The 13,183-nt window shown below is 51.9% G+C and overlaps 2 protein-coding genes across 4 annotated transcripts; one reads left to right on the forward strand and one right to left on the reverse strand.

Moving 5' to 3' along the window:
• The first annotated feature begins 535 nt into the window (after positions 1–535).
• On the forward strand, positions 536–3,144 carry mlana (melan-A). The gene is made up of 5 exons (XM_047044806.1): positions 536–671; positions 1,028–1,120; positions 1,400–1,496; positions 1,866–1,973; positions 2,673–3,144. Exons 2-5 carry the CDS (start codon positions 1,056–1,058, stop codon positions 2,739–2,741), a joined length of 339 nt encoding a protein of 112 aa, XP_046900762.1. The 5' UTR covers positions 536–671; positions 1,028–1,055; the 3' UTR covers positions 2,742–3,144.
• On the reverse strand, positions 3,027–13,183 carry LOC124484051 (uncharacterized protein KIAA2026). Of its 3 annotated transcripts, none has more exons than XM_047044748.1 (10): positions 12,617–13,183; positions 11,041–11,787; positions 10,546–10,752; positions 10,029–10,440; positions 8,651–9,860; positions 8,409–8,482; positions 8,156–8,251; positions 7,905–8,020; positions 7,504–7,709; positions 3,027–7,401 (listed from the first exon to the last, which is right to left on the reverse strand). In XM_047044748.1, exons 1-10 carry the CDS (start codon positions 12,619–12,621, stop codon positions 3,863–3,865), a joined length of 6,612 nt encoding a protein of 2,203 aa, XP_046900704.1. In that variant the 5' UTR covers positions 12,622–13,183; the 3' UTR covers positions 3,027–3,862. The 3 variants fall into 3 exon arrangements, with proteins under 3 accessions (XP_046900704.1, XP_046900705.1, XP_046900703.1); XM_047044749.1 differs by lacking the exon at positions 12,617–13,183 and adding an exon at positions 12,438–12,522 and having other exon boundaries at positions 8,162–8,251; XM_047044747.1 differs by lacking the exon at positions 12,617–13,183 and adding an exon at positions 12,438–12,522.

A 13,183-nucleotide genomic window follows, 5' to 3' on the forward strand; every position in this document is an offset into this window, starting at 1 on the left:
GCCCCGCCCAGAAAAAATGATGATCAACTTAACTGAAACGATTCAGGCTTTAATATTGTAATATGGTGCCCCCTGGAAGACCGGTCGTTGACACTACAGAACATATAGACATAACCACTGTGCAAACTGTACTAGACATTGCTGCCCCAAATTATTTTTTATCAACAACCTATCATGTGGTTTTTCCCTCGGACAATTTTACCTCCACAAATGTGCAAAAAAAAACTCAAATTGTTTAAGAAGCGTTTTATTGATATTAAAATTGATAATTCCTGCTTTCCGCTATTAGTTACTGTAGGCATATATACACATTGTTCCTTTTTTCCACAATATGAATTATACATCTTGTTCTAAGGCCTGCCAAACGTTGCCAACCAGGCCCCCACTGCGTGAAGTCAGCAGACCCCTTTCATCTGACAGACCTCTTTCGTCGAACTGCACGAGTCTGTACTGGTTTGAGTTCAGTGCCGCAGGGTTTCACGCTAATTAGTCCGATTCAATGGCTTTAAGTATGAATGTAGAACCCGTGACGGTCATGAGAACTGCTGCCCAACAGTTTTCTTCTCTGACTCCACGATTTGAGCTGAGAGGGAGAGGAGAGAAAAGCGGCGGTTGAAAGCAGTGTAGAGAGGAGACTGTAGGGGACTCTTCGCAATTGAATTATCTAATTGGTAAGATTTTCTCTTTTGCAGACACAAGTGGGATTTTGAAGAACAGGTTGTTTTGGTTGAACATACAGTTTGATTGAATAACGTAGCCTATTTATTATCATACTTTTCTTTTCTTCCAGTAATTGCTAATAAAAGGATACATCTTGGTTTAACAGTAGCCTATATTGGTCTAGTTCACAAGACATTAAATAACTGTACAGACTTCATTAAAGCTCCTGTTTTCACAATGCTTTTGCAGAGCCTAGCATTATTGTCGTGTGTGATGTATGTAAAATCAAGTTGTCATAGAAGGTTGTCAAATGTTAATGAAGGTTATCAGTTTTTATATTTGTGACTTTTACGTCATGGTACATTAGGCCTAAGCAGACTGTGGACTTCAAAAGGATGCCACGTGGAGACTTCAACGTTTATTTTGCAAGCAAGGGCCGTGGCTTTGTCCGGGCTGAAGAGTGAGTATACAAAACATTTCAGGATGTTTCAAATTATTCATTTATAGTTTTGGGGTGTTTTTTTGTTGTTGTTCTTGTTGCTGTTGTGTAAGTTCCCATTCTGCATCAGTATTGACAATAATTTAAGAGTTAAATAATCATATTGACTCTGACCCTGTTTCATTGTGACACTTCAAATCTGTAAATATTTGTTGTAAGCCCAATGGATATTGCTCTACAGAAAACACATATCAAAGCCTTTCGTGTGCAACATTCTAACTCTGTGTGCATGTGTGTCAGGGCGGTGGGCATCGCCCTGCTGGTGGTGATCCTGGCCGCTCTGCTCATCCTGGGGTGCTGGTACTTCAGAAGGAGGAGTGGCTACAAGATGATTAGGGTAAGATCAGCCCGTATCAATCAATATCAGAACACTCTTATAGGATGATCAGGGTAAGATCAGCCCGTATCAATCAATATCAGAACACTCTTATAGGATGATCAGGGTAAGACCAGTCCATATCAATCAATATCAAAACACTCTTATAGGATGATCAGGGTAAGATCCATCCATATTGGAACATCCCTTGAAGGCTCAGTGAGATATGTTGCAAGACTTCTCTCAGACACACACACACACACACAGAAAGGCGGGTGAACGACACAGATTTCATGCCTGTTGTGAAGAAACAAATGTCTTCCCAACTGAACTGTGTCCTGCTGACTGACCATGTCCCATTGCTCTGCCCCCCCCCCCCCCCTCCTCCAGACCCCCAGGTCGGGCCCCCAGACGTGGAGCGCAGGACAGTACACCGAGGGAGGAGCAGCTGCAGACAACAAGATGGCTCTCACAGAATTTGTCAGCCTCCAGCCTGCGGTAAGACGGATACTAAGAGCTTAGATTGTTTCTGGTGAAGGGGAACAAACACACACACATCCCTGAGGCCTAACAGACCAGCTGACCCTGCCTGGACTCAAGGACCACTCAGAAGCAAGCGTCAAGAGACCTCCTTCCTAGGAGCCAAGTGTGGTCTCAAGTTACACAATGGCATGTAGACGCCTGCTTCTTTACACATTCCTTGTCTGGAGAAGACGGAAGGCCAAACTGTTCGGTGAGAAGGGGAAGGTTTCTCGATGAGATATCAATGCAGTGAGTTTGGATTCAAGAATGACAATTGGCACACTGCTGTAGGAGGCCTCGGAGTCTGAGGCAGGGGGAGCGAGAAGCTGAGCTCTCACCAGCTCTGTTCTGGGAGGAATGCACCTAAAGCTGGAAGGTGCATGGGAACTGATGCAGTGGTCTGCTGCTGCAGATTATTATGTCACCTGACCAGATGAGAGGATCAGGATGTGTGTGTATGTGTGTGTGTGTGTTTGGGAGGGCAGGGAGATTCCAGTGCGAGCTGGCACATGCACAAGTGAAATTCCTCAGTGTTTATGGGAAGGGGTTGGGGGTAGAAGTTCAACAGCGATTCCAATTTATAATTTGATTAGGTGGATAGATATTGGTTATGGTTTGTTTTACAAAAGTGATACATGTGACTGGCTCTGTTGTCAAATTCATCCTTGCGTTTAGGTCCCCAACGCTCCACCAGCCTATGAGAAGATCTCCTCAGGACTGCTACCTCCACCCTACTCCCCCTGAAGAACCTTCTCCACCCTTTGACACCCCTACACAGACCACATAACTCATTTTTAATGCCAATACTCCAACTTATAGGCATGATTGTTTGGAAGACGGAACTGTTGTTTGGTTGATCAGATGTTATTGTGAATATGAATGCGTTTCGTTTTCGTTTTTCACAATACCTATTCTGTAGTTACGTGTAGCCACTTCAGTAACATGTAACCAGGAGAGGATCTCCCTCTCTACTGATTCAGCTTTATGTAAAGAAAGAGCATGCAAGGAACACAACAACCGACACACTTAGAAAGGACAGTCACATTTATTACCAGGCAGAAATGTCCACAGTTATTCAATGAAAATGTATCCACTAAATATTTTGAAAAATCTATATGGTAAAAATAAATAATTAGTTGCACTTCAATCTGAGTGAATGTTCGCTTATTTTTTCCCAAACAGCTTGTTGGTTGAAAAGACAGAAAACCTGTGCTAACGTTTGGAAATATGTAAATCCCACATTCTTTTTAGGAGCAAATCTCAGAACCATTCTGCAGTTGGTCTGAGGGAGGAATCATAGGAATAAGAAGTTGTTGAAGTTCTTCCAATCCTATGAATTCTAAAGGGCATCACTTAATGTTACATTTCAATGTAAAGTAATATAATAGGAACATTCAAACCTTGTGATCCAACAACATGTTTTAATACGGCCATGAATTATAATAAATTTGAGTGACAGATCGACTGAACTATCAATTTTGTTAGAGGGCAACAAAACAAAATTTTGCATACAAAAATAGAACATCATCATAAGATTTAATACCCCTCCAGTCTATTCCACAGTCTCTTCAGCAAACAGATTCAAACAGAGTCAACTAAAGAGTTAATCTAGAATAAAGTTTACATACGACTCAACCAGCACGTTTTTCTTTTGAAGACGAGGTGTCAATTCAAACCCTGAAGATTCCACTCTGATGACCTGGAAGCGTCTCCCAGAGCAACAAGGGCCCTCTTCATCTTTCACGAGAACCAACAAGAACTCAAACTGAACACAACCTTGCTACCAATGACTACACTACTCGCCGAGTATAGAATGGGGTTCAGAACACCAAGTTCTTCAGAACACCAAGTCAAAAGGTCAGAGTTCACAGGTCAGGCGAGCCAGTGCCTGTCTGGGTAGGGGTACCATCCATGGAGCCGTCTGAGGCCAGGCTGGGTAGGACCCTGACCGAGGAGACACTGGGACTGACCACTAGGGTGGAGTTCAGGGCAGAGAGACCCACAGGGCTGGCCTGATAAATTGGTCCCAGGACCGGGTTCAGTACAGCACCGTCTGGACTCACCAGCAACTTGGTAGGTACCACTGGAGACATGACTGGGACCTGTACAAGTGGTTTCTCCAAATCCTGCATTTGATTGGGTAGAGCGACAGGCACGGTGACGGTCTCCGACGTCCTCAATGTCCGGATTGGTTGAGCTGGTGTAGTTATTACAGTGCTATTGGATGGAGGCACCACTGCTACAGGAGACACCTGGGTGCTATTGAAGGAGCTGCCGATTGGTAGTACCGTGGCGATGGGTAAAGACTGAACCCGGGAAAGTGCGCTGCCTATTGGTGGAACAGCTGCCGTGGGCGGACCCTGTGTCCGTGTTGTAAGTGCTTGGATTGGCTGAACAGTGGACATGAGCTGCGCTCTGACAGGCGTCTTGGTGGCTCCTGTCGGTAGAACAGCCTGTTTGACAGTGCTTTGTGTGCTTCCAACCACCTGGCCAGCACCGAAGCTACCAGGCGGAGAGGAGGAGGACAAGATGCTACTGGCCAGCAGAGGAGCTCTGACCGCTCCTACCTGCCGAGGGACAGAGAGAGAGATGGTGGGGTGGACAGAGGTGGCTGCTGGGGGTCTAAGTGCTACTTTTTGTGGCTGAGCTCCTGGAGTGGCCGTCCTTGGCCCTTGTTGTGCAGGCTGGGTGGGGGCCAGAGCTGGGACCACTGTTCCAGCCAACCTGGTTGGAACCGGAACCAAGGCAGGAGCTCCAACAGGGAGAGGGGCTGACAACGGGGGAAGTGTTCCAGGGAGGGTGGACCCTAATGGACACGAAGTGGCAGGGCTGGCCCCCTGAGGGGCTGGTGCTGGGCTGGTGATAATAAGGATGTGGCTCCCAGGACCAAGCCCCTGAGGGGGCACCACGAAGCGGGTGTTGTTGAGGAGAATCTGGGTCCCGGCAGCCAGTGGGGCTGACGTGTTGATGACGATTCTCTGCTGTACTGTGCCAGTGGTGCCCGGGGTGGGGCTGGTACAAACGTTACCTGCTGGTCTCCCAGGTGAAGATGGCATGGCTCTGGGGGAAGGGGGAGGAGCCTTGATCATCTGTGCAGGTGTACCAACAGCACCGGAGGGGTTGTGGTACTGGGGATCCTGGATGTGGGGAGGTGTGGCTTGTGTGGTTCTGACTGCGCAGTGGGGGGTCTCTACCTTTTTGTCTCCAGACCCTCTGCTTCCAACAGGCCCCAGCGTGGGGCTGGTGCTGGTGCTCTGGACCAACACCAGGCCAGTGGAGGAGGCAGCCAGGCTGCCGGGCCTGGAGATACAGAATGGGCTGCTCTTCACTGGGGGCTGGGTCGCATGGCTGGAGGTGTGGCCCGGTAATCTGATCTGAACCCCAGAGGGGAGAGGAAAACTTGGAACCTTAGACAGAACCTCTGAGGTGCTGGTGTTGCACACGTTTGGATTCAGACGGGCTTCTTTCTTCCCAGCATCAGCTGGTTCTGACGAGGTCAAGGGCTGACCTGCAACCCCAGGCACTTGGGCCTGTTTTGGAATGCTTCCTATGGAGGAGGTGGTGGAAGGGGAGGAGCACACTGTGGATTGGCTGACGAACATCAGCTTTGAACCCGGAAGGACCACAGGTTTGATGGGGGTGGGGGTGGCGTTAGAGGTGGGTGTGACCAATATGAATTTTGTGATTGGTTGCTTGTCATCAGCACCCGCCCTCTTCCCAGCAGGACTGCTGACACACTGCAGCAGTGCATTCTGGGTGAGCCCTAGCATGGGCATGGAGGGGCTTTGGGGGAGAGTGACAGGGTAGTTAGGAGAGAGGGGACCTTGGGTGCTTACAGCAACAGGGGTCTGTGAGGCCGAGGCCAGACCAGGCTTAGCTGCAGCTGGGAGGGTGATGAGGCCGGGGCCCCGGTTCAGGGCCAGGGTGACAACACTGCTTGCTGGAATGCTGGGGGAGGATGGGGAGACGGGGGTGTGGCGGAGGGCAGGACGCGTGGAGATCCTCAACCCAGAGGGGGCAGACTGGGACTGGGGGACCATAGAGCTGCTGGAGGCTGCGGAGGAAGGATCAGGAGAAGGAGCAAGAGGAGGTGGTGAGGTCTTGGACACCAAGAAGGCTTTTAGCTGAGGGGAGATGGTGATGACAGGGCTGCTTGGGGACAACCCATGAGGATTCTGTTCTGAGGAGGCCTGGACCTTCACCACGCCAGTGTTGCCCCCTCTAGTGGTGACCAAGATGGACTGCGAGTCCCGGATGCAGATGGTCTTCAGCTCCTGTTTGGGGTCCACATGTGTGTCACTGGAGTCCGTAGACACAGCACTGGCAGTGAGGGACCTATTTGGCATTACAGTCTGGGGTGTGCTTGTTTTGGAGCCTGGGGCATGCACAACCTTAAAGCCTGCTGGTAGAGTCTGGAGCTGCCTGGTGGGGACAGGGGGAGATAGGGTTCCTTCTCTCCCCCCTCTGGGCTCCTTGAGAGGAGCCACTGGCTGGATGGGTATGCTGCTCCCCCCTGGGAGGGAGAGCCCGGAGAGGGGAGCGGAGGGTTTGGAGGGGGAGGAGCCCCGAGGGGCCTTCCTCTCCTCAGAGGGCCTGTGGAGGAGCAGGTTGCTGGGCAGGATCACCACTTGGTGCATGATCTGGTCCCTGGTCTTCTGGTCCAGCAGGGGCTGGACGGAGATCTTGACCGGGCTGCCGTCCTTCTTGAGCAGGCCCAGGGCCTCTGGCACCTGGTACACCACCCGGACAGGGCTCTTTGGTACAGGGGATGAAGGGCCAGGGGATTTGCCCGCCATGGGGGCCGTAGCGGAGGATGCGGCCGGGAGTTTTAGCTTGGCTGCAGGGGTGGGAGTAAAGGTTGGCAGGGAGCTGGGGGGTTGAGAGTGTTGAAGGGAGGCGAGGAGGGAAGGCCCGGTGGCGTGGGGAGAGGAGGACGTCAAAGTTCTATTCGGAGGCTGGCCAGGTTGAGCAGGTGGTGCAGGGGGGGGTTCCGGAGAAGGAGGCCGGTGCATTAAGGTCACTTTATTGCCCACACTCTTGGCTAGAAGGGTTGGTATAGGCTGATACCTCCTGGGGTAGCCCACGGCAGGGGACTGAACAGCGGGTCCAGTTCGCCCAGCCTGGATCTGAGTCTGGATCTGAGTCTGGACCACACCTGCTGGGTTCTGTTCCCTGGCTCCCGGTGTGCTCTGGAGCTCCGCTTCCCCCCCACATGAAGAGGGCACGGTCGAGTCAGCACCGCTGGCGGCCCGGCATCTCTTCCTCAGTGCTGGGTGGTCCTCGACGTCGCTCCCCATACGCTTCAGGTAACGCGTGATAGGTCGAAGGTCACCTGGGGTCCCGACTTGCTGAAGAGTCACCAGGCCATCTGCCGCAGCCTCTGTGCCTACCTGCTTCAGGTCAGCTGGAACACACAAACGTTGACATGCATTCAATGGATGAATAAATGAGGGGATGAATCCATTAACGGCTGAATGAATAAATGTGCGTGTGTGTGTTACACTACCTGCAGCCCACAACCCCCTGGGGACAGTGTCCTCCTCCTCCTCCTCCAGTCTACTACTGCAGTCGGAAAAGGAGGAGGAGGAAGAGGAGGCCCCGTCTCCCCTCCTAGCGCGCCTCGCCACCTCCTCCGCCACCCACTCCTCCCGGACGAAGTTGGCATACTCGGGGTGCCTCTTGAAGTCGTCGTGGTCCTTTTTCAGACGCAGTCTGGGGAAGGGAAGACGGTATTCAAACACAGCGTTTCCATCTTTTCCAACAGAAAGACCGACCCTTAGGAACAACATTCAGGGAGCCAGCGGACATTTGGGTCATTTATCGCACAACAACTAAAAACAGCTGGAAATCAAACCTAGAAAATGGCTGTAAAAGTGAATCCAAGCGTTAAAATGTGTGTGTGTTTACCTATTCCGGTGGAAGGCCTTGACCAGTTTCGGCTCCCAGGGAGAGAGCTCGTTGAGCAGGCGGATTAGCGTGATGTGAAGGTCCTTCACCGCCTCTCTCCTAAAGTACCAGCGGCCCTGTTCACCATCACAACAGACACACAAATGAGGTACGCCACCAGTCCACCATCACAACACGCACCTACTGGAGATACTTTGCTGCAGTATGGGATTCTATGTTGGAAGGAGTAGACTGGGTGAAGCTTGACTGACACCAACAGCTCTCTTCTTGGCGCTCTCCAGTTCATCCAGCTCATCTTCAGTCCTGCTGATCAGCTCCCTCAGCTCCTGCAGGCTCGTGCACACCAACTAGAGAGGGAGGGCCCGTGGGAAATGGACCAATGATAGGGTGAGGAAAGAGAGGGAGACGAGCCTGGTAAGTGAAATGTCACCACCGATGTCTTGTTAAGACTCAAAAGCCTGCAGGTGTAGTGGTTAGGAATACAACCCCAGCAACAGGAGTTACCTTAAACGCTGGTTCAACCTGAAACAGAGGCTTGGTTTTCTTTAAGGCCAGTTTCTGGGTCTCCACAGTTTTCCCTAGGGAGTAAGAGAGAAGATGCAAAGATGCTTGTGTTTTCTTTGACTTCCTAGTAAAAATCCCTTTAGAGTAACAAGACTTTCTGCCTTTGCCATCTCCTGCTCAACCCATCACACGCTTCACATTCGCCATTCCCTTCAACCTCTGACCCCTTCTCACTCCCTCACCTATTTCCTGTTTCCTCCTCCTGTCCTTCATCACTGTGCAGTTATCAGCTGTCCCCAGGGCCGACTCGGCAGCCTTGTCCTGGCACCGGCAGTTCCTGTCCGGCCTCTTCCTTCCCCCTCCACCCCCCGTCAGAGACCGCAGCACCCTCCCCCCGCCCCGCTTTCTCTTCCTCTTCTTTCTCTTGGTTCGTATTCTCTCCATCCTGCCTCCATCTGAAGGTCTGTCCTGGCTGGACCCCGACTCGGACCCCGACCAGGACTCTGACCCAGACGACAGGCGGGCTGAGGAGCAGTGACAGTTACGGTGCAGCTCAGACCCCGAGCCCTGAGAACATTCTAGACAGGTCCCGTGAACTTCAGCTGGGGAGGGGGCGGCCCCCGCCTCCACCTTTGGCGTTCTGGCGGGTGTGGGGGCGGAGCGAGCAGGAGACCTCCCTGTGTAGCTGTGTTCCCCAACGCTCAGACAGGGTTCACGGAACTCGGTTTGGACTTGTCGTTTGACTCGGTGTCGGACGTTGACGTCCTCCTCAGACAGGGGCTCCTCCTTCATGCCGCTCCTCCGACTCCTCCCCCCAGAACTGACACAGTCCCTGGATCCTGATTGGCCAGCAAGGGAGCGCCGACTACTCCTCCTTACATTCAGTTTCAAGTCTTCCTTCAGCACCTCTTCCTCGTCCGATGACGAAGCCTCCTCTTTCTTCAGCCCCCAGGGGGGGTGAAACATCCCCGCCCCGCTGACCTCGCCGTTCTCCCCTCCGACCCCTCCCCCCACCTGCTTCTCCTCCGGCTCCTCCGTCTTCATCGAGACCAGGAGACTACAACTCCCAGCACCCTCCTCCACCTCCTCCTGTTCTTCCCCCTTCTGCGGGTCAGAGTCCCCCCCGTCCTCCCCCTCCGCGGGCTCCAGCCTGCGCACCTGGACAGGCGGCAGGGGGAACTGGGGCGGCAGGCTGGGGCTCTGGCAGTAGATCCTCAGGTCGGCGCCGCAGAAGTGGGGGAAGTGGATGTAGGCGTTCTCCTGCCCGTCGTAGCCCAGGATGGACTCGCGGCACTCGTGGATAGGCTGGCCCAGCACGGCGTCCTGGACCTCCTTCTGGGTCTGGTACACGTTGTCGCAGAGCGCCTTGAGGAGCCACACGCGCTGGAGGAAGGAGAGCAGGTGGAAGGGGTGCTCCTCCAGGGGACTGACTTCCCCGAGCTTACGAAACACCTACAACGCACAACGAGAAAACAGGAAGAAATATCTGAAATACTGAATAGAACAAACACCATTTGTTTTCAAAATACATGCACTATTTCTCCGATTCAGAAGAACACCGACGTTAGTAGATGTCAGGACAGAATAGAAAATGATAGCGATGGTCGTCTTGCGCTTCACCTGCTGGTCCAGTCCCAGCTGCTCAGCCCGGGGCCTCTGGTCCTCGGCGGCCCCCACGGCCCGGTACCAGCCCAGCACCCTCAGCCTCAGCTCCGCCTCCCAGCGGCGGTAGGGAAGGGCGGGCCGGCGGTGCAGCGTGGGCCTCCTCTGGGGAGCGCACAGCAGGGAGCTCATGACCTTGGCCAGGAAGGAGCTGCAGCGAGGCATCAGGAGGCAGCGCTCCAGCTCGAAGAACACGATCTCCGGGAGGTTGAGGGCCGTCTGGGCCAGGCACAGGAAGTGGCCGATGGCGGGCAGCTCCCACATGGTGTGGATGGACCAGGGGGAGGCCTGGGAGAGGAGGACGCTCTCCCACTCCTCCACCTCCTTGGCGGACGTCTCCTCCGCCTCCTTCTTCTCCAGCTCTCGTTGCCTGCACCAGGGGAACAGGACGAGGGGTTGGGGCCTTTGTTACACATGGTGTTTCATAAAGTCAAAACCAAACTGTCAGTATCCATAAGGTCAAAGCATGTCTCACCGCCTCTCCTCCTTCACCCTCTGCTGCTCCTCCAGACGTAGAGCCTGGACCATGAGGGACTCGTGCCCGCCCACGGTGAGGGTGGCCAGGCTGCGGGGCACCGACCTTCTCCGGGTGGACGTCCCCCCCAGAGCGGGGCCACGCTGGTCCTCCGCCCCGAAGCGACCCTTGGACGTCATCACCAGAGTGGTCCTCTCTCGCAGGGTTCTGAGTGGACAGAAGGAGAGGCTGAGTCATCGGTGCGGGGGGGGGGGGGGGGGGGGGGGGGGGGGGGGGGGAACATACACTGAACGGATGACGGAATGACCAGCCTAAGACGTTCAATCCCTCATCACCAAAAAGACTTTTTAGGTAGACAGACTTGACAGAAACTTAGAAAAAGTGCTCCCAAATGAAAATCAATTAAAAGAAGGTTGATCAGTAAACAATGCACGAGTCAATACCTCAGAACAGGAACGCTAATCATTGACTATTAGGGTGTAATTGTTTGTTCACCTGGAAAGCAAGGTGAGCTTCTGTTCCAGCATGATCTCCAGTTTCTGGGCTTGTTTGGAGACCCAATGGTCCACCCCGTGGTGCCGATAACAGTTCTCCAGCATCAGCCTGAAATCGGCTACAAACTCGGTTATTGTCTCATACTCCCGGCCTAGGAACTTCTCCTGCATTCTTCTCAGACACATAGACTGCCTGGTCTGACCTCTGACCCTGAGCCCCATCCCACTCTGATCCTCCAGCCCAATAGGGTGAAGGAAGGGGGTTGTGATGCCCTTGTGCTTGTCCAGAAGGAACCCACTGAATATCCTGTAAGCCTGTTGGATCTCATAGCTCAAGTCGTCTTCCTGCACTGCAGTGTTGGAGGAGATGCAGACTTCTGGGAGGGAGAGGTCGTTGGAGATGTCAGACACGCAGTGGCTCAGTGCAAGGTCAGTGCTGTTGTCACAGTGGGACGAAACATTCTCCAGGCCGCACGCCCCGTTGCTGAGCCCTTCGGTGGCTGGGTCACATTCAGTGCTGCTGTGCCATTTGGGGTCTGAGGATGACACGATGTGGACCACACCTCCACTGTGATGGGGGCCCGAGTCTGATTCGGAGGTGCAGTCCTGGTTGTGGAAGAGAAGGGGCCGGCCAGTGTGGTTGGCTGCCTCGTTTGACATGTCCTGCTCGAGCATTGTGTGATGATGTACATTGGGTGGGTTACAGGCATCCGTCTGGAGCCCCTTCATCTTGCTGGCTGGAGGTGTCCTGACGGATGGGAAAGGAGGATGAGTGTTGCTATTAACTAACTAGTAATGCTACAGCCAAGCACCTCCACCTTGCAGTAGTAGTCTACAAGCTCGCAGCACCTCCACCTTGCAGTAGTAGTCTACAAGCTCGCAAACTAGCTAACTGACTACCATAACAATTACATTAAAGTTGGCTTATTTGATTTGGAATATCTACAGGATTTCAAAATTGGTTGACTCAATGAATTTTATGACTCCAAATTCCCTCAATAAAAAAAACTATCTCGGTAAGATACATCAGTCTCGTGAGACAGGTGCAGCCAACAACCAGTTGTGGAAAACATGCATTTTATCTATTATCATCCTATTTGAAGGTTGGTTAGCTAAAAAAAAAGTTCATTCTTTTAAGTAGCCAAGTTGCTTTAAAGTTAACTCCGATAACAAATCGATTATCGTAAGAGCTTTTTCCATACTACATAGGCTAGCTGTAGTAAATTGTTATTTATTTTATTTCAAACTTGCTACATTACATCTGTGCTACCTAATTTTCAAATAACTCCGTATTAGCCAACGAGGTTTCAAATAGATTATTCTGATATCAAGTTCATGTCAAATAGCTATCCCAGCTAGCTAGGGTCCATCTAGCACTCTATCTACACGTCCACTTGCCTTGACTGCATTTAATATGCTAGCTGGAATGTGGCATTGAGTGAGTTCCCGAAGTTTCGTGAATGGGGTATCCTCGTTTATCCACATAGGTTACGTTAGATACATTGCTTTGCAGAACGCTAGCTATTCAAGCTAGGCCGTAGAGAGCTAGCTGAAATAGCTGGCTAGTTAGCTCATACCTCATCAACAAAAAGCGGCGCTTTCCATCGGCCAGGCTCCGCTCCGACTGTCTAGCGACTCAGTTTGCAGCTACTACTAGTAGTAGCTTAGCTAGGCTAGCTAGCTAGCTAGCTTTTGAAGTAGGGGCCACATACTACTACCCACTGCTCATTGTTTCCAAACCGAGGCCTGCTTTTGAGTGTGTTCGTATGTCGTGTATTAATGATGAAAAAAGGTGTTATTTGACAACGAAGTTAGTTTAGGAATCCAGCTATCTAACCCAGCTAACGTCATGGACAACTAAAAGGCGCCCTCAAACCCCAAGAAAGGACTGACAGCTGGGTATCTAACCTTCCCCGACTATTCGGCTCATTGGTTATCTAAGCTAGCTAGCTTACGTTGTTCACCAACGACTTTAAATGTAAATTTGTGATTATCAATACAAAATATTTGGAAACATGTGACGATAGAGACCTACAACTGGACAGTCTACATAAACAAAGTAACTTAACGGGATGAAGTAGCTATTTTCCGAAATATATCCAGACAGTACTTCCACCAGTCTGAGCGTGCCAATGTGCGCACCG

This window comes from Hypomesus transpacificus, chromosome 22 (genome assembly GCF_021917145.1).
Source record: "Hypomesus transpacificus isolate Combined female chromosome 22, fHypTra1, whole genome shotgun sequence".
NCBI classification, from domain to species: domain Eukaryota; kingdom Metazoa; phylum Chordata; class Actinopteri; order Osmeriformes; family Osmeridae; genus Hypomesus; species Hypomesus transpacificus.

What these genes read in the sequence shown, in the direction of transcription:
- mlana (XM_047044806.1), top strand. Translation starts at nt 1,056, where the DNA reads ATGCCACGTGGAGACTTCAACGTTTATTTTGCAAGCAAGGGCCGTGGC. An exon ending in GTGGCTACAAGATGATTAGG is followed by an intron (nt 1,497 to 1,865) that starts GTAAGATCAGCC and finishes CCCCTCCTCCAG; the next exon opens with ACCCCCAGGTCGGGCCCCCA. An exon ending in TTGTCAGCCTCCAGCCTGCG is followed by an intron (nt 1,974 to 2,672) that starts GTAAGACGGATA and finishes CCTTGCGTTTAG; the next exon opens with GTCCCCAACGCTCCACCAGC.
- LOC124484051 (XM_047044747.1), bottom strand. An exon ending in AAGCTCACCTTGCTTTCCAG is followed by an intron (nt 10,753 to 11,040) that starts GTGAACAAACAA and finishes CTGTCCACTCAG; the next exon opens with AACCCTGCGAGAGAGGACCA. An exon ending in CAGGGGGTTGTGGGCTGCAG is followed by an intron (nt 7,402 to 7,503) that starts GTAGTGTAACAC and finishes TGTGTGTTCCAG; the next exon opens with CTGACCTGAAGCAGGTAGGC.